Here is a 22,887-nt window from a genome sequence, read left to right on the forward strand (position 1 = left end):
GCAAAATGCTGTTTACATGTACTTAACTCAACATGGTTCATGTTTTGAGTAACATTTGTACACTCCATACAAATGCACATGGTCTTGCAAGAAAGTTATTTTCTTCATATATTTGTGTTATAGTTTTGGTGGCCCACACAGGCCGCCAGGCCACCAATAGTTTTGAGCCCTGTCTTTACACATTAGTTTTGGGGGATTTTTGCTGATATTAGAGCAATTATAACTGGTAAAGAGTGTGACCAGTTAAGCATCACAGACGGACATGTAAGATATAAATAATGATAAATTATGGATAAAATAAGTGATAAGATATGAATGTGTAGTTCTCAAGTCTCAACCACACTGTACGGTCACATACACATTTGTACTGTACTGTTTTGTGAAAAAGAAACGAGTGACAGAAATTTACTAACATACTGTATATCCTTAGGCCCAGCTCACAGCACAATCAATTCATTGGAGCGACATAAAGTACACGTATCTTCACTTCAAGGAAAACAACTTGAGATTTTATCGTATTAGATAGCAATAGTCATCCTTGACAAATAACGAAAGTGATGACTTTTTCTGCTTCACTAATTCATCCCAGTTACCATATGTAGTATTCCACAATGGTGAATGCACACAGGCAAGTAATCTGAAAGCAGACAATCCCAATATCTTATTTGCAGATAAAGTTTGTGAAGTTTCTACAAAAAATGAGGTGTTAAGACAATCTGATAGAATGATATACAATTCCTGCTTAGTGAAGAAATGCTCCAGGCTGATCTTCATTTCATCTACTCTTTCGCGAAGCGGCTCTTATGCTTTGCTACCAGCTCTTCCGTTGGCTCTGCTTCCCTCATTGCAATGGTCGGGTGGACACGTCGTGGATCATCCTCGGCCATGGAAACATGCTGGGAAATGTGACCAGGCGTTGTTGCTCGCTTCGAGTAGATCGCAGTCAGGAGCTCAGGCATGTATGCATACGATTTGGGCTCTGGAACAGGAACAACCACATGCTTCTTCGTGCGTTTGTTGTACTTCCTTCTCCATTTCAACTTCCCATCCTTTGTTTTGGCCTGTGGTCGGTTGGCGTGATAGTTCGTGTCGAGAACAGCAAGTTTCACTCTTGCAACATACCCTACAAGGGTGAAATAACTCCTCTTCGTGGCGTACATAAGGAGTGTCGAATGAAAAGCCTCTAAGCACCCTGTATGTCGGAAGTCGGTGTAATACGGCAGAGTTTTCATGAAACGTTTGTCGTGTAATATGTCGTACAGCTTCTCATGTGGGAGGCTCCCTGGTTTCAGCCATGCAGTGTCCCTGTCTTCTTCCAGCTCGTCATGCTGGCATTTCCCTGGCCTGTCATCTGTGGTGAATGGCCACTCGTGCTCATTTACGATGTGATGGAGCATCCCATTCAGGTTGCCGGCAAGTTTGGCAGCATCATTTTCACATGTCATGGCAGAATACCAGAAGTGATTCGATATTTTGGGAATCCACGGCTGGAGCTCTCCACATCCCTTTTGCTGTGAGGCATGACTAATCTTTTTCACGAGATTCTTGCAGCCGTGCCAAATGTCCCACTGGTGATGGATTGAGTCATATTTCTGTGACTTCCTCAATGTGGCTGCAATCTGGGGATGAGCATCTGTGACAACGCCAGTCACATTTACCTTGCTCCTCAAAAAGTCCAGTCCTCGCTCGAAGCCAATGCGTTCCATGTTGGGAGATTTCCCACCTGCCTCCTGTACAAGCACTGTTGTGGTGTGGAGGATCTGTTTTTGTTCTTCATCACAGAAGGTGTATGTCATGATGCTAGCGCTGTAACCTGGCGAGTCGGCACGACCATCTCCTGACAGAACAACATCGAGCCCATGGTACCTCTCAAGCAGTTCACCTTGCTTCCTGCCATAGTATTCGTTGATTGCAGGTGCGACATAGACCTTCTGGATGTTTGTGAAATGGGTTCTTGACATAAAGTACAGGTTTGTGAACTTCGCCATGGTTGCGATTTTCTGGAAACTATTTCCAGACGCTATGATGGAGGATGCTACATGGAGGTTTCCAGAAAACATACCGCGATATCTTGGCTGTGAGCTCCAAGAACTCCCATGGTGGTTCTCGCATTCCCACATCACCAGAAGGGCTGTCCCTTTTTGCACACTTCGGTAATGTAGTTTTGACTTGCACTTGTTGCACTTTTCTCCATGAATGCTTCTCAACAGCTCCATCAGTCGATCCACGTATGCGATGCACTTTGCTGTATTGATGTGCTCTCTAGCCTCTTTCTCGTAGTCTTCAGAGGTGTCCTCCTCGCCGCTGAAATCCTCCTCAACATCCTCTTCAGCTCCGAGATCCAGATCAAAGACATTCACATCCAGTCCATCCAGAATGTGATCCTCAAAACTGTGTATAAAGCACATTAATATCAGAGGTACCATAAGACAATGAACAAAAGAAATTAGGGTAATAAGTGAAACTGTGTATGCAGTTGATCAGTAATCTCTATGAATAGATGAGAACACGAAGAAAACTGGTTATTTTGAAAGTGTAAAAGAAACTGCCAATATCAAGGATGTTAATTACCTTCCCCACTCATTTGGACACTATAAAGTATGGATGAAGTCTGAATTTTGCAAAGCCACTCGCACAAATCTGAGTGGATGAAAAAGAAATTATTGCTGACAAATGAACTGATAGCAAATTTATGCAGTCATAAGGCCCTCCTAGTGGAGACACAGACACAGGTACAGACAGTACATGTAGATGTGCAGTGTATGTATACACTGTTTGTACATGTTACTGTAAAAGTGGAAATTTTCGCGCATTTTGCGCAACCAGAAACTAGTGCAAAAATAAAAGCATGCAAATGTTTTTGCTTGCCATGCATTCCTGTGCGTGATATCTTCATTCCGCCGAAATAAAAACACGCGAAACTCTTCTAGTCGCACGAAAATATCCACTTTTACAGTAGTACACATTGTAGGCTTTCTCAGGATTGAATACACATAGAATATGTATGAAGCAAAATGATTTTTGATCCAGAGTATGAAATTTGCTATAAAAATTGTTTGCAGCAAAATAACATTAATCACACTCACAATTAGTCACCCATGAAATAACCTGAATAACTTACAAAACTTCTTGAGTTGCTTCTGCAGGCTCCAGTCCTTGCTGTTGTAGAGTTGCTGATGCTGTTCCCTCTGCAAGGTGAATTTCTCCATAATCCAGGCTGTCCTCTGAATCTGAATCCGAGTCAGGTAGAGGTTCCCTATTAAAAAAAAAAAAGTACATGGAAAGGTTTCAGCAAAAATGCATTTAAGTTAAATAACTCATATTTGGGACTGCTCTGACCTCTCTCAAACACAAAAATACACATGTACATTAATATGTAACTGTAAAAACAACAAATGACTAGATATACATGTAAAATTGTTATTCATGAAATTTCTAATCTGTTAGTTCTCAGCAAAAAAATGAAGCAAAATAAGACATATATACATTGCAGAGATTAACATACATTTCTCCAAGATCAACATAAAATAGAATATTTTCCAATCTGTCATCATGGCTGATGACAAACTATTTCAGTTATTCAATTAAATGCATCATTACAGCAGGGAAGGGAACAGTCAATCATTAACCCTAGTCCACTTGGAGGGGGGGGGGGGGGGATGGTCAACATTGTGCACGATGATTTGGCATGCCATTTCATGACTCTTTTTTTTCCTCAGAGGTCTCCTGCATATTCTAAAAAAAAAAAAAATCAACTTCCAGGTAAACCGTAGTGAAATGAAGTAATGTTTTGTTTGTTTGTTTGTTTGTTTGCTTGTTTTAGTTTTTTGTTTTTGTTTTTGTTTTTTTTTTGGGGGGGTGGGGTAATTTGAATTGGATTTTATGTATTCTAAAGTAAATAAGCATGAAAAAATCTCCCCTACAAATTTTGGCTACAAAAACAAAAACAAACATAAGGTTGAACAAAGAACAAATAGATAAGAAATCAACAAAAAACAGTAAAAACATAAGAAATTAATTTGACTATGAATTTTTTTCACAAGGAAATCATTCAATGTGTGATGAGGAATCAGCCCAGTTGGAATATGGTTAAAGACGACCCAAGATTAGTTTTAATGTGATCTTCATTAATTAACAAGTGGTATCAACTGCACAGCAGATTATACATGTAGCTCCTTCATCATGCAAATTGGCTGCACAGGAGTTAGGAAATATGATCTTTATGGATATGAGGTACTTACATATACAGATGCATCATTGGATAGGTTTTGACTGTAAGAATAAAAGCTACTAACATAACAGTAACAGCAGTTACCTGAAGTATGTATGATCAAGCAGAGGTGTAGAGGCAAAGAGTGTCTTCCTTGACCCGGATTTAGGCAAGCTGGAAGCAGGAGCCTGATGGTAAACAGTCTCTCCAGTGGGTGCTTCAGGTGGAACTGCTGGTCTTGGCGTTGAAGTGATTGTGGGGGCTGTAATATCATTGACAGATAAAGGAATTTATATGACTACTGAGTATATACTTGTAGTAAATAATGATAAAATGTAGGGAATAGCCATCCTCATCTTGAATACCATTAACTTCTAACCTTGATACCACAGCAAACAAGATATACAAGTTATACAATAATAAAGTTGTTTTGTACTGTTGTTTATGTACGACTTCCCATACATTCCCATCACATATAACTTATCATTGTGCTCTACATGTATGTCATCTTAAATGGCAAACAAAAAAAAAAATGAAAAATATATTATCATAATGAACACTCTCCAACAGAAGAAGACAAAATATTGTCTAGATACAAATAGCAACAACATGGTAGGAAACTGTTTCCATGTACATTGTATGTACTTTCACATATACTTGTATGGGGGGGGGGGGGGTGGTCTATTTTGAACTTCATTTCTGAAAAAAAAAATCTTTCAAAGCCAACAGAAACATACCAAAGGAAGTAGAAGGACCGGCCTGCTCTTCTTGTACTGGTCTTTCACATATACTGTACTTGTATTGGGGGGGGGGGGGGGGGGGGGGGTGGTCTATTTTGAACTTCATTTCTGAAAAAAAAATCTTTCAAAGCCAACAGAAACATACCAAAGGAAGTAGAAGGACCGGCCTGCTCTTCTTGTACTGGTCTCTGCTGAAGTATGGCTGAGGCAGCAGCATCTTGAGACGGGTCAGTCCATGTACCCCTGAAAACAGCAATTGACAACATTATTATTACTCAGTAAATATATTTTTAAAAAGGATATTTTTCTATTATGAATTATTCAAAAATGAAAGATCAAGGTTTTAACTTACTATATAGTAAGTCTACTACTTATCGACCATCCTCACGCAATGGCTTTCTAGCATATAAAATAAAAAAATATGTGTGGCAGGGGGCGCAATACGCTGGAACATTTGAATATTCATGACTACAAATCAAGACAAATTAGGGGGATACAGAGGTAAGTAACCTGAGGAAACAGGTGGAAAAAGAATTTAAGAAATGCTCATTAGTAATACGTACGCATGTATTGTTCACACATATTTGCCCATTCACTGGATTTACATGCTTTTCAACGTGAAAACGGGCAGCTGGTTTCAAAAGATGAGCTACAGCTGTACCATGGGCGCACAAAAAACCTCCTGTGTCTATCGCTGAGATTTGCGTGCGTAGGATATGGAGTGACAATCTGAGCATGGGGTAAGGGTCTACTGTATTTTCTTCCAAAGTGAGACGAAATTTGAGGTAAATCTGTTGAATATTTCTGGTGAAATAGTGGTTACACAGGAGGTCGATGAGTATTACACTGACACACTGTACAATGTAGGTCCAACCATAGCATGATAATATATCCTATATGAACAGATCGAAAGTTACAGCAAATACATACAAATACAATCTTGAAGGAAGTGCACAAGGAGACGCTTAGACGTAGACTCAACTCCAATCATCGAATTTATTATGATGGCCTGAAGTGCTGAACCCGACCAGCATCAAAAGCCTTGTCTATGCATGCAGTATGCAGTACCAACTCAACTGGCCCAAGGTAAAACTAAAAAGGTACGGTAAAGCTACATTTGTACATGCAGGCCCAGAACGATCTTGCTTATATGTGAGCATGTGAGGTGAGTGGGCTGATTTGAAGCGAAATGATTCTTTCCCATAATAATTAAAAAAAACAAACATTATTGGCGTCGCAGTGATTTCTTATCTGTCTTTTGATCATTTTACTTCTGAATTTGATTTAGATCCCCAATACTTACTAGTACTAGTAGAATCTATAGCAAGTACAATAGAAATTTCAGTCAATGGACAAATATTTCAAATTTAGGTCCGGACCTTAACCATTTACACTCCTATGGAAGAAAACTGCTCCACAAAAGATATTTTGATTTTCGTAACGCCAAACGTTTTGCGGTTACACATGACATAGAACGTGTTACAGCGAGTCCAGTGCAGCAGTGCCAGTAGCTGAGTAGTGGCAGTGCTAATGTTATTGGCAGTGACTAACAACGTCAACGAAGAGCATAGCCATAGTGATACGACTCTACCAGAGTAGTACGAGTAAATTTAGCCCGATTCCGACCACATGCATGCTGTTTATCCACCGACTGGGAGCTGGGCTGTGTAACGTACAGTTAGCATAGCCATGGCCCTTAGCCACCATGTCCATAAGCAGTACCTTACCAGTGCGTGCATTGATACCACTACCACTTACCAGGCATTGTCATGTCATGATTATGAGAATAACAACAATCAACAGACAACACACACATCAAGCCCAGAATAAAGATCGATCGCGATAATAAACAATGAAATCAATTATGAGCAAAGAATACTCACCTGAACTTTATTGGGGTAAGCCGAGGGGGGTCTTTCATTGTCAGAGGTTGCCGGATAGCTTGCTGAGGATGAGTTTTAGTTTGAGCAGCTGCAGCTGCTGCAGCTGAGCTCTCACTTGCACGTTCAGCGGTCACAGTCCGCCGCGCCGACAGCTCTCCGGGACCGACACACGACGGTTCCTTGCACAGCATTCCATGCTGCTGCAAGAGGTGGTGTGCAAATTCCTCGTCGAAGTTGCTTCGTATTCCCTTTGCTTGAACGAAAATCGCTCTTTGCTTCATCCATAACTCATGAGCAGTACGGAGGCGTACCCTCGAACTATCCCACGACAATTTTCCTCGCTCCATCAGACTATCATTTCCGAAAATCAACGCCAAATACAGATATATTTGTAAAAAATTGCAAGCGATCGTACGGAGAAACAGTGTGCTGAAGGGCGAATACAAGCGGTAAGGTAAACATGGCGCGCATATACGTACGTACGTACACACGTGTACGTATACAGCGTGTACAGGCCTCCGAGCTCCGATCCCCAAAACGATCGTGAGAACATCGCTATTGTTCGATCCGAGCTCGAGCAAGGCGAAGCTGCCCGCCCATTTGCGCGCTCGTTTACCGAAGCAGTACGAAGATTTCCGAAAGATCCCGAGCCGGGCCAAGCTGCAAACAGCGCGATTTGCGACTTTACGCTCCCTTTAAGTGTAAATAGGCCTACGAAGAATCGCCGCAAAGGTTCTGCCACTGTAGATTTTAAAGTGCATCACACATCTCTGTTTCAAACAGCCAATTGATAATCTTATGACTGAAGGCCGACTTTTTAAACGTTGACCCCTGAAAGCTGATAAACTCACCAGTTTCGTCCAGTTGTCCACTCAGCTCTGACCCGTTTCATGTCCATTTTCTTGTCCTAGAAGATGATTGAAAACACACAATATTGTTGATTAACAATAAGCGCATCAGGCTTTGAAGAAGAACCAGTTCTATCACAGTCAATCCGTAAGTACCTCAACATGAGAGAATACTGTATACATCATGAAAGAGCAAAATAATATTCAAATCGAGCGATATGCGTGAATTATTGTCAGTGTATAAACAAGTCTATTATTACAGAGTTTACAGCGCTATGCATGTGCTACTTACCGATTTAGAAACAGCCCTTTTTCTTATTTTGATTTGTCATTCTTCATTCAGAGCTACTCCCATACAGTACTGACCTTATTCTTTTTTATCGTATACATTGTACATGAAGTAGCGCGAAGGGCTGGGGCCTGATTCATTGAAATTTGCTCTGTGTGTCACCAAGGCATGGGCCAACAGTAAGAAATACCAGGAGATTAGAGAGATGGGGTTGAGAGATGGGATTTCTATGGATGTATACAAGAATTCCACAGGTGCATTTGTGTCTTTGATGATCGTGTTTCCATGCCACCGTCTTCTTGAGCACTCTGAAGATTTCTTTTGAATGCTAACATAATGTGGGCGATATCTTGCCTGTTATTCACTTAATGATAAAGCATATAAAACGAAAGTAAATCCCTTTCAAAAATATGTGCAAAAATGTACATCTGTTCACTGTATGGTGAGTATATGATTGTATTATTGTATATTGAAAACTGCATTTATGTATAATCCGTGTATGTATATCATGTATGTATAAATGTGGATGTATATTTATGTTATTTATGTGTGTATGTATGGATGTATGTAGATATCCCTATTTGTATAAATGCCAACGGAGAGAATTTCCTATATCGACAATAAAATAAAATCTAAATCTGAATCCGAATCTGAGATGTACGTTGTGAAAATACTTGAAACTGCACCCTCCCGGAAAGCCAATTCAATCACTTTTCTGAAAATTGATAATTATGGAGTAACATGATATAATCTTCAAGTATTGTTCTTTAAAATAAAGATGTCAGATTTAATAGTGATTTTTTAAGAGTGATGTTGATTTTTATCAGTCTTAAACATATCTGATTCTTATATAGGGATGGCAACAAATAATTAGTGTCATTAAGACAGAAAAAAGTAACTACCATCATGAAGACATATCTTCCTCAGAGAGTTGCTGGTCCATTATGCAATGAAACATGAATCAATTGTCTTCCTTTGTGACGCAGATCTAGTTTGCAACATATTTACACAAATATTTAGTGTGCATCGAAAATGGATCAAAGAGAATAAGCGTGTTGTGACTCCATCATCTCTTGAACCTCCTTGGAAATACTAACTTCTTGTGTCGGAGGTAGCACACCGGCATGCTCGGAAAAAAAAAAAGAAAAACGAAAAAATTGTGGTAAATTACAGAAACCGTCCATTGTGCACGATTGCCGTGGCATGCACTTTAGACGCATTTTTTTCCCCGTTAATTAAGCGATTTACTCGATGTGCGACGGTCATAATTAAGAGTGAACCCCTACTCGGTCCGGTTACCTTCGGTAGGTCGAGAATTTGATAGTATACCCAGATGGAAAGGCTACTGATATACAAACTGACAGCCAGGCAGTCCTCTATCGATAATGAAAATGTATTCTCATTACTTAATCCACATCATCTCAGTGATAAAATCAGCACCAAACAAACTGCGAAAGTGTGAGTGTTATGCTATCATTACCGTTCTCCCTATTCCTCTTCGTTTTTCTTTCTTTATTACTCTGCTGGTTTCCTTCCTGCATTTCCACCTTTTTGTCTGGTCCTTGCGTATTTGATTTTCTCTGCCATGCACCCTAACCTGCCGTCGATCGACTCCTCTACTCTTCTGAACAAGGACCTCCTTTACACGTCTAAACAATGAGCTGCGTGTAAATGTTGCATTTCATTGCATTCTATTCACTCACTCTCTATACGTTCAGTCTTTTTGTTGACACAAGTAAAAGACGTAAAAAAGATCTTATAATTCCTAATGGCTAAAACATGTTGAGATATTTGCTTCCCCAGGGGAGTGATGGAATACATGTGTGTGATATTCTTATTATTATTATTATTATTATTATTATTATTATTATTATCAGTCATGATATGGTTTTATGATTATTCTCGCTGCAGGAGAACAATTATCGTCGAAAAGCAGGCTGGTACTTTTGGGTTTGAGCTCCAAACATATGCCATCCACCACAAGGGGCGGAACGAAGTGGAATTGTGCACCTATGTCTGCGATGTTCAAGTAGATGGCCCTGCGTATCTGGCTGGGATGAGACCAGGTGATCTATATCTTACTCTCAATTTTGTATTTAACCCATGCGTTCAAACCCCACTTATTGCCTTTCCCGCGTAACAATGTCAACACATCTTTCCTTAATTCTTTGATTTATAAACACAACTCCTGCTATACAACTACATGTATCGCCGCATTTTACTCGTTTTGCTGACACATGACTGAAGAGACAAGAGGAATATATGGTGGTGAGAAAAATATCGATGATGACGAACGATCGATATGAACTGTAGTTGATCATGATCACCTATTAAAATGTCTGTTATTTGTACGGACTTTCAAAATCTACATTTCGAATTCAATAAATTAAACACCAACTAAAAATGGGAAGAATGATAAGTCAAAACGAACATCTAGCGATAAGATATCTGCAAGAAAAGTGAAGAATTTAGGATAGTGTTTGTAACAATACAGGTTTAATGAATACATGATTCAGAATAGGTACTTTAATAAATCAGCATCACTATTCCTATAGCAATGCAGGACGACAAGTCAGGCTGTGTCATAACGTGGTAACCACAGAAAGAGTGGGACAAGGATAATGAATTTAGACGGCTCTATAGGATTGAGCATAGTGTCATCCGGTAATACTGGCTGTTATATAGACCTACTAGATTGAGTCCTCACTCGTCATCTGTTCAGAAATCGTATTAAGGATTAGGTAGAATTTGAGAGAGACTGAGTTGTTCATAGCTTACAACTGCTACACTGTCAAATTTGCGTCATTGTTATGCTGCTGAGGTACTCCTAATGAGTGATTGTGAAATATCGGTAACAGCGCAAGACGTGATAATATGAGTGTCAAAGGTCTTATGGTGACGAGATAAGATACATTACAGCACGATGTTATCTGTTAACACATGAAACTGGATGTCATTCGACTTCATGTGAAATAATTTACCCTATGATACGAGGAATGCTGCAAATTAGTGTTATGTTATTAATCATATATGCATGCATATACAAATAAGTTTCAGTTTATCACCTTTTCGTTTCTTTGTGCTTATAATCGCATTCATCCCCAAGTTGAATTATCCTTTCGGGTTTACTAGTATGTCAGGTTTAACCCTATAAAGCCCAAGGGGGGGGGGGGGCACATTGTGCCCCCATACCAGATTTTCGTTTGCCACTCCTTCGTCCTTAATCTGATTTCAACCAAATTTGGTGACTTTTCCTAAAATCTTATTGCGAACATTTTTGATATATAATTTAGCTATATTTGATGTTGCTGGTTGCCATGGCAACCATAAACTGACGACCATGTCAGTCCGATTTTGCATATTTTTTCTGTTCCCATTTCATTTAACAGCATTACAGTGTATGAAATGGGTGTTTCTTGGCTGAAATTTGTTGAAGAAGCAAAATTTGAAGTAATCATGGTCCTGGAAAGTTTTTCTTATTATTTCCTTTGTTTTTATGTGATAAAGGCATAAAACAATAGATATAATAGAGATAATCGAAAACAATAATATTTTCTACAGATTGCCCTTATATTTTGAGTTATTTTGATTCCTTCACCCAGGTTATGCCTCTAATATCATTATTTTATCATATTTTCAATTTGCAATCTCAAAATTCCACTGCTATGCAAATATGAAATGTCATAACTATACATGTACCCATCCCAAACATTTCATCTCAGGTCTCATAATGTATCACTATGTTGATATCAATAGCGCCCCCGTGTGGTGACCTTGGGAAATTTCAAACATAACAAATAATACAATTCCACTTGCTTATCGTTTGTGACAAATATGAAAATGATTGGTTTATGATAAGACATATATAATGGGGATAAAGAAATTATACCGAAAAATCATGTTTTTAGCATATTTCCTATGTATTTCTTTATATTTTTGTAAATAGCGCCCTCCATGGGTGACCTTGTGAAAATTCAAATGTACGGTCATGTAGAGTATAAGTTACTCTACCCACGTGCCAAATATGACAATGATACATCAAATAATAAAAAAGTTATATAGGGGGGGGGGGGCACAATGTGCCCCCCCCCCCTTGGGCCTGCGAGGGGTCAAAATAGCTTGGGCTTAATAGGGTTAAGTGTGTGCGTGTGTGTCACACACACACACACACACACACACACACACACACACACACACATACTGCTATAGCTTCTGACCACTGCACGAGCATTGACAATTATGGGTTTCTGGGACGAATACTGTACTAGGGCTTTCTATAGCTCAATCGGTAGAGCACCGGGCCAGCAATCCGGGTTCGAATCCCGATGGAATCCTATTTTCTTTCCTCATTTTTTCCACTTATTTATTATCAACTTCATTACAGTGTTGTATAGTTGGTGGTCCCAGTGACCTAAATCAATCAAATATAAGCAAACTCATCGAGTTTATAGCGACAGTGCTTGATTCACATATTTCCAAATGTGCAATAATATTAGCTTAAATAGTACACCATGTATAGTGATGTACCCGCGCCTCGTCAGGGGCCCTAATATCGTCACCCTGCGTAAAATTGCTACAAGCGCACTGTACAAAAATTTACGCCCGGGACTGTGTTCAGTACACTTGAAACTTTGCAGGGTTACCACAACCAAGCAAACTGAGGTGAAAATCAAACATGTTTTCTTGAAAATCTTACATTTACGTATGTAAGGAATACGTATTATCAGTATCATCACGGTCACCTGCACACGTCTTTTACGTGCTTTGTCTATGGGAGCGTGGGGTGGCGAGGTGCGGGCCCCCCAGAGGGCAATTACCCCCCGGCTAAATATTGGTTAGTGGTAAGGTTAGAGTAAAGATTAGGGATAGGGTTAGGTTTAGGGTTAGGATTAGGTTCAGGATTAGAATTAGGATTAGGACCAGGAGAAGGGTCCGGCGTAATTGCCCAGGGGGTAATTGCCCTATAATTGCCGCTATAATATCGTGTTTGTAACAAAAGGCTACATTTTTTTTATTTCCAAAGGAGGCACATAATACTTCTGTTGTTTATTTATTGATTTTATTTACCTCTTCTACGTTGGCTATCTGCAATGATGTGTCCCCATGCTTTCACCCACTCGGACATTAGAATTGTCTTGGTAACTTTTGCCAAATTTTACCTTGGTAAGGGTAACTACCCCGACATTACCCCAACAGTCCTTCTGTTAAAACGGTACTCCTCGCTCTCTCCTGCGGTTTTATTGCCCGAAGAAAGGAATTTTGTTCTCCGGACGTTCTCCCGACGTTGTCAGGGTAAGGTCTGTTAAAACAGGGCTTTAGAGAGGCAAAACGCAGACGCTTTGTGGAATGTAATTGAGCGCTAGCAACTATGCTCCAAAAATAGTATGATGATGCTTTCCGCGGTGTGTTGTGAACGTTGAAGATTTGCGGTTGTACCATGTGTTTAAAGTCCTGAAGAAGACTGTTGAGAATGACAGAGGGGAGCTTAGTGATTCTTTCAGGACAGGCGTCGCAGGCCACCCGTGATATCAAAGGAACTGCTCTCATCATCGTCTACTTGATTACTCTGTCTCTCTTACTTAACGTATGTTTCACTTGGAATTGATTTCTGAGCAATAAAAGGACGTCTTCCTTCACTCATTTGTTCTCTTTCATTTCCTTCTACGACTACATCATTACGTGAAGTAACACTTGAACTACTCTTTCAGTTCTGCTTCTTTCCCTCTTTCATTAAATTCTTACATGTGCACATCTTTCCCCGTATCCGTCCTTAAAAGGGAATTCCAGACGATTTTCATTATTTCACATCATGTATAGTACATAAATCAACAGCGCCATGTATGGATTTGTGGGTTTTGTTGTGGTCCTATAGAACGGAGAAACCAATACTCTGAAACATCCAAAACAAATTACAATTCCATCACAATACAACTTGCTTAACAAGTTCACATGTGTAAAATTTATGCAGGCTTTCTTCTTTTTTCTGCTTCATTGAGCCCCCAGTCTTGCATGCCTATGGTGAGGCTTCCATGTCATGTTCATTGTTATTAATTATAAATTTTGCAAGCATTCTCATTCCTTATCCTGATCACTATAAATTCTGAAACTCTGTACCCAGTATAACCAATTCATAGTTACTCAAATGTAAAAGTCTGAAAACCATCCTGAGGTCTCCTTTAAAAGTATTCTCAAAATTACCTGACTTACATTGTCATGCTTATGGGATCTTAAAGCTCCTCTCTAGTCTATTGGTGCATTACAGTTGATCTAAACAGTGTGCCCTCGTGCGCGGTTCTATCATTTATTGATTCCCGAGCTGGATATTTTAAGTCCAATCCCCATCTCTCTCTCTCTTATCGAAAATTTCTCCCTAGGTTATTTTTTAATATTGTTGATTAAATTAGAGCAGCACACACGAGGTAGAGCAAAATTGCAAAGACAGTCACATCGGAGTCATGTGACTTTGGCATTACTGTTCTGAAATTCACTGTTGCTAGGAATAATAACTAATAGTTTTCTGAAAATAGACATCAGTCAGGTAAATGATGGTATTTTCTTCATCTGCATTTTATGTTCAAATGTTTCTTCTTGGAGGATGAGCAACGACATAGTATTCTTCATGGGTAATTGGCAGAGTCAAAAAGAAAATAAGATATCCTAGAAAAGGTATAGTACCTGCTATTCCTGGTCAAAAAAAAGAAGAAGAAGAAAGCACAAGAAAAGTATGGCAAACTTTGAGAGAGATAATTCTATAATTGTCATTTTGTATGTAGGCTTTCGAATTATTCTTCTAATTTTGCTATCATTTCTCTTAATCTTAAATTGCATTTGTTTTTCTAGCTTTATTCGTATAATACTAATATCTCAGTGGAATTCTACATTAAATGTAGCAGTTCGTGTATTTTAAGGAAGCTGCGCTGGCTCGTCAACCATGATGCTAACTTCCTTTTTCCAGCAGGCTGATCCCAAGCGTCTCACTGGGGAATTCTGGGCGGTCCTAAATAGAACAACGTCTTTGCATGCGAAATGACTGTTCAACGAAGTCTGTCTCCAACTTCTTTGTTCGAACTGACAAAGCAGAGAAAAGAAGAACCACTCATCCAATTTCCGCACCATGCTGATGCAACTGGTCTGCATTAACGACTAGGGCATATCACTTTCCTTCTCATCATCTTTCTATTTTATCTATTTCGGGTCATACTGTCTTTGACGTTGAAAACAAAGTGCGTCTCTCAGAATTAAAAAGCGAAGTCATGTCGGTAGTATATGAAAGTCAGGCATGGGAAAAGGTAATATAATGGGTTAAGGAAACAAATCGTGACAGGCCTGTCTTTGGCGGGTCAGGTATATTTGAGATGTGAAGAGCAGCAGGTGCCTTAAATCAAAGTGTCACTGAAGGAAACACCAGTGGCTGGAAATATAGTGCAATATTGTCGATTGATGTGACGTTATGCGGTGCACAGCTATCTCATGCAAAATACTCTTCCATCCTTTATGATCCTGAACGTCATAAAATAATACGATGTGCTGATTGCTGGTATTCCATTATAATCTTTAAACTTTTACATTTCGGAAGTCTTTACCAACTCTTGCCGATTTCATAGCCACGGATACAGTTACCAGTCAATATCACACCCATACATTCACCTTTTTTGTGACTGACATGAATAGAAAGTTCTCACGCAACGATAAGGACGTCATGATCACATTTCATGCCTCTATCTTTATGTCACATAATATTTGTGTTGCTTATTCTCACAATTATTGAGATTCGCCTCTTCTCCGTTCTGTGTCGAGGAACTTCTCTCATCCTCGTCTTAATTTCAAGTTTCACTTGTTCACGCACACTGGAGTTTAGTTCAAATTGTTTGTAGTGATATGATACATAAATTATGCGAACAGCAGTTTGTATGGGTTTTTTTTTTCGGGGGGGGGCGATGGGGAGAGGCAATGTAATGACTTTTAGCTTAGCCGTCAAACACTTGATTTATTATACTTTATGGTAGCATAATGCTGTAAGATACAAAGAAGTACAATCGGATCGTGTGCCGTCTACATTCTCACCAGACACTCGTATGGAACTAATTGACGTTGATGTGATCATAGGAAACGCATTGTTAGGAACACAGCTTTTCATAACCTAGCTTGCCAAAAGTCGGATCATATTCCCGATTGCTTTGCCCCATTACTGGAAGACGCATGAACAAAGTACCATGTTCATATGCACGATTTGACTTATCCATGCTACATGCTACATGCAGACAAACCAAATAAATTTGCGGTGTATCGTATTTTTTATATATATCAAGAATATCACAGTAATGTTGTTTTCTATTTTGCATCCACACGTAAAGCATTCACAAAGTAAAGGATTCTAAAAAACAAACATATTAGAATAAAATAGAATATGAGAAGAAGCAACTTCAGTGTGTATTGATTACACACACGAACGTTTGTTTTGTTTTGTTTTTTATCAAATGAGTGCCATATTCTGTGTAAGACTAAAACAAAAAATAGAATGTGACTGAGTTTATGAGGTCGCTACGCTCTGCGTATCCGTCGAATTTCTTGATTTTTCTTTCACTATTTATCAGTAACTTGAAGAGTTCCAACAATTAATTCCTTCATTATAACGAGCTATAACAAATATTTTGATTCATTTTGAGCTAACCTCCTCTAATATTTGAGACCAATGTAATCATACGTCAACAAAAGCTTAAACCTGTATAGTCAATGAAAACTTGGTAGCATGCATTGTGAAACTATGTGGAACGTGCGATAGTGCACACAGTGAAAGGATGCCAAGGGAAAAATACCGAAGTCTTAGCAAAGAAAACATTTTCCTGCAGTTAGTGACTAACCAGTATGTGAGAGAATGTTACTTATTTTGATAGTTTGGTTTGCTTTCTTTTGCTCTCAGGAGATATCATCTTGTCTGTAAATGGAATATGTGTGGAACATGCGTCACATGAAACCATCGTCCATCTTATCACTGTATCTCCTAATTCACTCAGGTAAGTCACGCATATCTTTACAGCTTCTTGCTATAGCTGTACATATATTTCATTATCACTTATACGGGAGGCAAAAGTGAGAGGGGCAGGCATTCGTTGCACGGACAAATTGAACAGATCAGGCATGCAATGTAACAAATGTACCGGAGACTAACAATGAGAACATGTTTTATTATCACACATTAGTTCCTGTCGTCAACCCTCTCCTTCTTCCCCAGGAATTCGGAATGCGAGGGGTTGATTTTCGTATGAAACATTATGTTTCTGTTTCACACAAACCAAAACTGTCAAGATATCAAAATTGAAGAATTGTTTCTTAATGCCACCGTTTACTATTGGGAGCAGTGACTAAAAAATTTCACATTTGGTGTCTATGTCTAGTTCAGTTGTATCACAAAACATCCTATCATTAAAAAAAAAAATATAAAAGGTCGCAATAAAGCTACACATATAACTAGATATCACTAATTTTATCAATAAACCATAACTGTAGACGGTTTACTTTAGAAACGATTTTGATAAAACTATTGTTCACAATTTTGTATATCTAACAATACTTAACAATGATTACACATTTTTCACATTGGTTGTTTCTATTCATAACTCACATTTTAGAACTATTTTGACGCATTAAAGCTGTGTTTTTTTTCACTGCAAATGGTAAATAGTGGCTTTAAATGATAATGCATTGCACGAAGGCCTGCCATTGAAAGCGCGAAAAAAAAGCACACACACCTAAGAACATGCAGTTTATTTACTAACATGTTCAAAATTTATGCGTGCCTCTTTTCTTGATTACCCGAACGCTTGACCGAGGCTAACATGAGATAGCAACAGTATTTGTATGCAAATAGCACTCCAAGTATTGACATGCACTGTGCATGATTATGCAGGTTGATGGGATAGGTGGTTACTACTGTAGAATAGATCCTTGAGGAAAATTATTGAATTCATTAGTAAATTAGCGTATTCACTGAAGCATATCCTAGCTTCGAGACATTGGAAGAGTCACTTATTTCAACATGTTTATTACTGACATTATCCCGTGTCTCGTGCGTAATTGGACGCAGGAAACGTTCGTCTGTTCCCACATAACAACCGCCGTTGGTGAGCCAGGTGCACCGCAATATCTCCACAACAAAGGGATGCACCTATGACAGTGCTATCTCACTACACACAGGTCCAACGGGAACGCTCTGCCCACACTGTCACCATTTTTATATTCTCTCACCTCTACATGATTTTGTAACGTTTGAATCTGCGCCACTAAAATGATGAAGTGCAATTCAATGTCATGTTTATATTGACTTCAGGTAATAGAGACAAATTCTATGAACACTATGGTAAAAGTTTTTAAAAAATCGATCTAAGTAAGAATATCAAAGTTCCAAATGTTTTCACCGTTTCGGGTTATTTACTCTTGTCGACTTTTGTCTTCATTTTGAAATGCATTACCGTTTATCCAAATACCACTAGTGTCCTACTCGGAAATCAGCCGACTAGCACCTAGAAAACCCAGCATATTCCGAGCGCCTAAAAGACAAAAAAAAAAAATAAAAAAATCAGACATCATATACCATATATACAGAATTCCTCAGCGAACACTTAGAGACAGTATACTTCATTCATTAGCACCAATAAAGTTGAATAATTGTTGTTTCTCTTTGTTTTCCAATGCTTGTGTTGTCATTTCCTTTAACTCTTTTGTTTGCTATTGTTTTGTTATCTAGAATAGTTTATGATATCTGAGGAAGAAAAGAAAAATATCTTCTGACAACACTTTACATTGTAGCAACAAAAATAAGTAATTGGAAGCAGCAATTTTTGGTGTCGTTATTCAGGAATAAGTGCTTAATCTTCGTAACATTAAACCCGATAGGGTCTTGAAAAGAAAAATATTTAGAGTGAACATTTCATGGACCAAACTAATCATTTCAATTTCATACTTACCCGACACCCTGTTCAATTCTTAACTTTACACAATATCCCGTGTTCATAAAAGTAATTTAAAGTCGATTAATAGATGAGCGGAAGTACACAAAAGGCTACAGACCAAAATGGTGTTTGGCCTGTGGCAAGCACTTTGTATTTTCGTTCGGTTCAATCATTCTAATACAATTCTAATAGACGATTGCTCTCAGCGTATGTTTCTTTACGCGAAGTATTCAAGATTCCTTGTTTTTGAATGAAATAACATTTATTTCACATAAGTATTTCACATGCGTCAGTAAGGAATTCACGATTATTCTGAATTGTGTGGTAAACATTTATTTCACATAAGTATTTCACATGCGTCAGTAAGGAATTCACGATTATTCTGAATTGTGTGGTAAACATTTATTTCACATAAGTATTTCACATGCGTCAGTAAGGAATTCACGATTATTCTGAATTGTGTGGTAATTACGTTATTCACAAGATTCTGGTTCCGACAACCATGAACGAAAAGGGATAGGTATTACATGAAAGTAAGGAAGGATTAGCGGACTGAGCAAAACTGATTCAATGTTTTTTTTTAACCATTCATTTAGTTTTCTTGAAGACTTGTCAGAGTTACAGTGCGATTGTGCTCTATGTTGAAATCGTTTTTGATAAATGAGAATGGCATCGATCAAACAAAACGATAGAAGTTTAGATGAATTGAATACTAAACAAGAAAGCTAGGTGTTCAGTCATACATGGCAAGGTGAAGGTGGCGACGTTGCAATAACCTAGTACGCTTGCTTTTAATAGGAAATGTGTCGTATTTGAAGTGTTAACAAACAAACACATAACTCTATAACGTGTAAAAAACAATAGAACAGATAGTTGTACGTATCTAATTTGCATGTGTGGTTTGCCACTAATAGTACTGTGATGCGATGATATTTCTTAGATATTCTTTTACGTCTACTCTTAATGGTACTATTACGGCTCTGTGTTTATAATTCTCTGTTCTACCGTCGAAAATTTGAATGACAACAACTTTTTAAAATATTTTATATTGGGGGGGGGGGGGCAAATGTTCGTTTTAACCTTCCAAGTCTCAGGAATGATGTTAGTTTGCCCTTGGTGCGACATTTAGCATGATTTTTTTTAAAATCAAATATTCAACGTTGATTTTATCTCTTTCAAACCATCCTTCCTGAGGCAGGACGGAATAAACAGTGATCAGCGATTACAAGACAGTAGTTTACACATCACAATGTCGTAGTCAGCTATCTCAAGAATTCTGTAAATTATTGACCTGACAAGTGTCTGAGATATACAAATTTTTGACAAGAATTTTGCCAAATCTCGGATGTCAAGGATTTGAATTTTATACGAAGGCATATATATAAAAAAAAATCTTCTCTTCTATTTGTCCACTCAGGTAGTCTGAGTGCTTGTAATTTGCCTATATTTCGTCAAAATTGTTTTTGCGTAATGCGTGTAGTGATCTGGAAACTAGAGATCATACTCGAAGAACATGCAGTGCGTCACATCAGACTAATTTGTTTCCGTGTGATAATACCTACCAAGGGTATGACCCTTGCCTGAAAGATCCTACTCAAGGTAGCCAGCCTAGAATCATTGAAGTTGATGAACTCTTGGAATATGAACAGCATGGGAAGGTCGAAAGGACTTGTTTCTGCGTTATTGACTCATAAACCCATGAAAAACAAAATTCTTGCGGTTTTATAGAATGATGTGAGTGATAATGACTTATCAGAGTTGGATCGAGCATCATCCATATTCCTTCGTGGCTGTATTATACAGTCCTTGAGATTCTTACTTCATACTGATATTGCGAGAGACGTTGTATTAAGATCTATCAAGTTATAAGTCAGAGATTTTGCGCTTGAAAATCACGTTATTAGTGTGTTTTTTGCTTGCTTTTTGTTCATCTCAGTATTTCCTGTACGGTGCCAGCTGCAACTTGTTTCTGGTCCTCGATTTGACGATAAACTTCTAAGTCTTGTCTGTTTGTGTTCCCCCTCCCATTATTCGTCCTCCCAATCCATATTAATCGGTCCCCCTTTATTCGTTGATTTATTGTGCATAGCATTATGCAAATATGCAATATTATGCTATTACAATCGTAAATGTTAGTATGTAATTGTCAATACAACAACGTCGGATTTGTCTTTGTCTTAAATGTTACACTTAATGAATGTTGTTTATAATTAATATGAAAGTGAAGTGTTTGTTCCCTTGTGCCATGACAGCCAATTTTTCAACCCTCATAACCTTGAGTTAACCTCACACGTGACGATTCATTTCAAGCAGTGTATATGATCATAGTGGCAACGTAGTTTATACAATATTCTCAAAAATTATTCAAATTCATGAAATTCTTCCGTCGAGATGCCTGTCCGGAGATGAGCCCCGTTTTATCAAAAGATAAAATCGATTTTAAATTTCCTTACCACACAGGCTGGTATAGACTTACAGTTTAAATCAACTTTATAATCAATTGTAACTCTTCATAAAACAGGGCCCAGGAGGTCGTAGGTTCGAATCCTGCTCGAGTATGTACGCCCATGATTTTTTATCATGGCTACTACTAAAACACTGTGGGATCAATGCAGTGCTTATTTACGTCGATGTAGGGCAATTTGTCAATCAGTTGCAATTCTCCAAAATTGTTGCAAGTGTTTACACAGTGTATCACTCTGTTTTCTCCACAGACTGGTGCTCCTATTTGAGGATTGTGTAAAGAAAGTGGAACACAACAAAAGGCTTGTAAAATTGAAGGTAAGTTATGCAATTGCAATCTTTACATCCGACTTTTGTCACAAGTCGTTCCAGTGAAAAGAAGGACTGAAGAATTTACATCAGATTTTCTTTCATCAGTCAAAGAGAATATAGACAACACAATTTTTCAATGTTCCATATCCATGAGTTAATTCCCACATATAGCATGGAATCACTATATATAATTTGTCTTTTTCATAACATGTTCCCAAACATCAGGATTTTCAAAGATACAACAGAATAATTACGACTGGTTGATTCTGTTCATCAAAACGTGTTTGCTTTACAGCATACCTAGAATGATAAGTCAAGGCATTATACGGTACTCTCATCACGAAATAAATAATGTATCTCCTTAAATAGATTTAGGGGAAAAATAGTATAGTTATGAATTTGACATCCAATATGACGTGATGAATGATTTGAAATTTGCATTTTTACACGCCACTAATGTCACGTCTAAAACTAGGTATTAAAAAATTCCTTTACGTTCTGTTAATCCACAGAGGATGCTCTATGATAAGAAGCTCGCGTATAGGGCCCTCCAGGCGCAAGAAAAACGAGTGATGCTCGGTCTAGCGCGATACGAGCTTAACAGTATGACATCGCTAGCCTCTGATGACAGTGGTTTCTACTCTTCACCTGGATCATCACATCTCAGCAGCAAGTCTCAGTCTTTGAGCTCTATCAGTTCGGGCGGATTCACTCTATCACAAATTCCTGGGAATGAAAGTCTAGAACAAATCGCTGTTCTGGATGTGTGACGCATTGTCACTCTAGCTGACATTTGAGACTTTTCTTCGCTTCGACAGACAATAATGCAGAACACCCATCACTGCCTATCTCGAGAGTTCCTCGCATGTGAATCGAATCTCCGTAGGCCCCTACTTCCTGTATTTTCATCAGCATAAATGAAAGGAAAATGTCAACATGAAAGAGCAAGTAGAGTTAAGTCACACGAGAGCTCGAAATTATAGCACTGAAGAACGCGAATGTTTGTGAGGACAATTTGCATCCCATCATAAGGCACTACAATTAAAAAGAAACACTCAATGTAGGCCTAAGTCCTATTCAACGCAGAATATGACAAACTCATACATAAATCTGCAATACAGCTAGCTAAAGTGACAAAAGCTCTAACGTCTTTAAAGCAGATAGTTAATTCTCAATTAAATGGAGAGAGGGTT

The 22,887-nt window shown here is 38.4% G+C and overlaps 2 protein-coding genes across 2 annotated transcripts in view; one reads left to right on the forward strand and one right to left on the reverse strand.

The window, feature by feature from the left end:
- Positions 1-22,464, forward strand: part of LOC139716870 (protein TAMALIN-like) — a 45,986-nt gene extending 23,522 nt beyond the window's left edge. The window contains exons 3-6 of the mRNA XM_071628397.1: positions 9,882-10,036; positions 16,891-16,984; positions 21,634-21,700; positions 22,207-22,464. Coding sequence (XP_071484498.1) covers positions 9,882-10,036; positions 16,891-16,984; positions 21,634-21,700; positions 22,207-22,464 — 574 coding nt within the window. The remainder of the gene's footprint in view (positions 1-9,881; positions 10,037-16,890; positions 16,985-21,633; positions 21,701-22,206) is intronic.
- LOC139716869 (uncharacterized) lies at positions 661-5,372 on the reverse strand. Its single transcript, XM_071628396.1, has 4 exons — positions 5,096-5,372; positions 4,316-4,472; positions 3,122-3,256; positions 661-2,391 (listed from the first exon to the last, which is right to left on the reverse strand). The coding sequence occupies exons 1-4, from the start codon at positions 5,214-5,216 to the stop codon at positions 780-782; spliced, it is 2,025 nt and encodes a 674-aa protein (XP_071484497.1). The 5' UTR covers positions 5,217-5,372; the 3' UTR covers positions 661-779.
- Positions 22,465-22,887: the final 423 nt, after the last annotated feature.

Source organism: Diadema antillarum, unplaced genomic scaffold (genome assembly GCF_040938485.1).
Source record: "Diadema antillarum isolate AM-2024a unplaced genomic scaffold, OU_Dant_1.0 scf00000071, whole genome shotgun sequence".
In the NCBI taxonomy this organism is placed as follows: domain Eukaryota; kingdom Metazoa; phylum Echinodermata; class Echinoidea; order Diadematoida; family Diadematidae; genus Diadema; species Diadema antillarum.

What these genes read in the sequence shown, in the direction of transcription:
- LOC139716869 (XM_071628396.1), bottom strand. Translation starts at nt 5,216, where the DNA reads ATGTTGTCAATTGCTGTTTTCAGGGGTACATGGACTGACCCGTCTCAA. An exon ending in CGGTCCTTCTACTTCCTTTG is followed by an intron (nt 4,473 to 5,095) that starts GTATGTTTCTGT and finishes ATGATATTACAG; the next exon opens with CCCCCACAATCACTTCAACG. An exon ending in CTTGATCATACATACTTCAG is followed by an intron (nt 3,257 to 4,315) that starts GTAACTGCTGTT and finishes TTTTTTTAATAG; the next exon opens with GGAACCTCTACCTGACTCGG.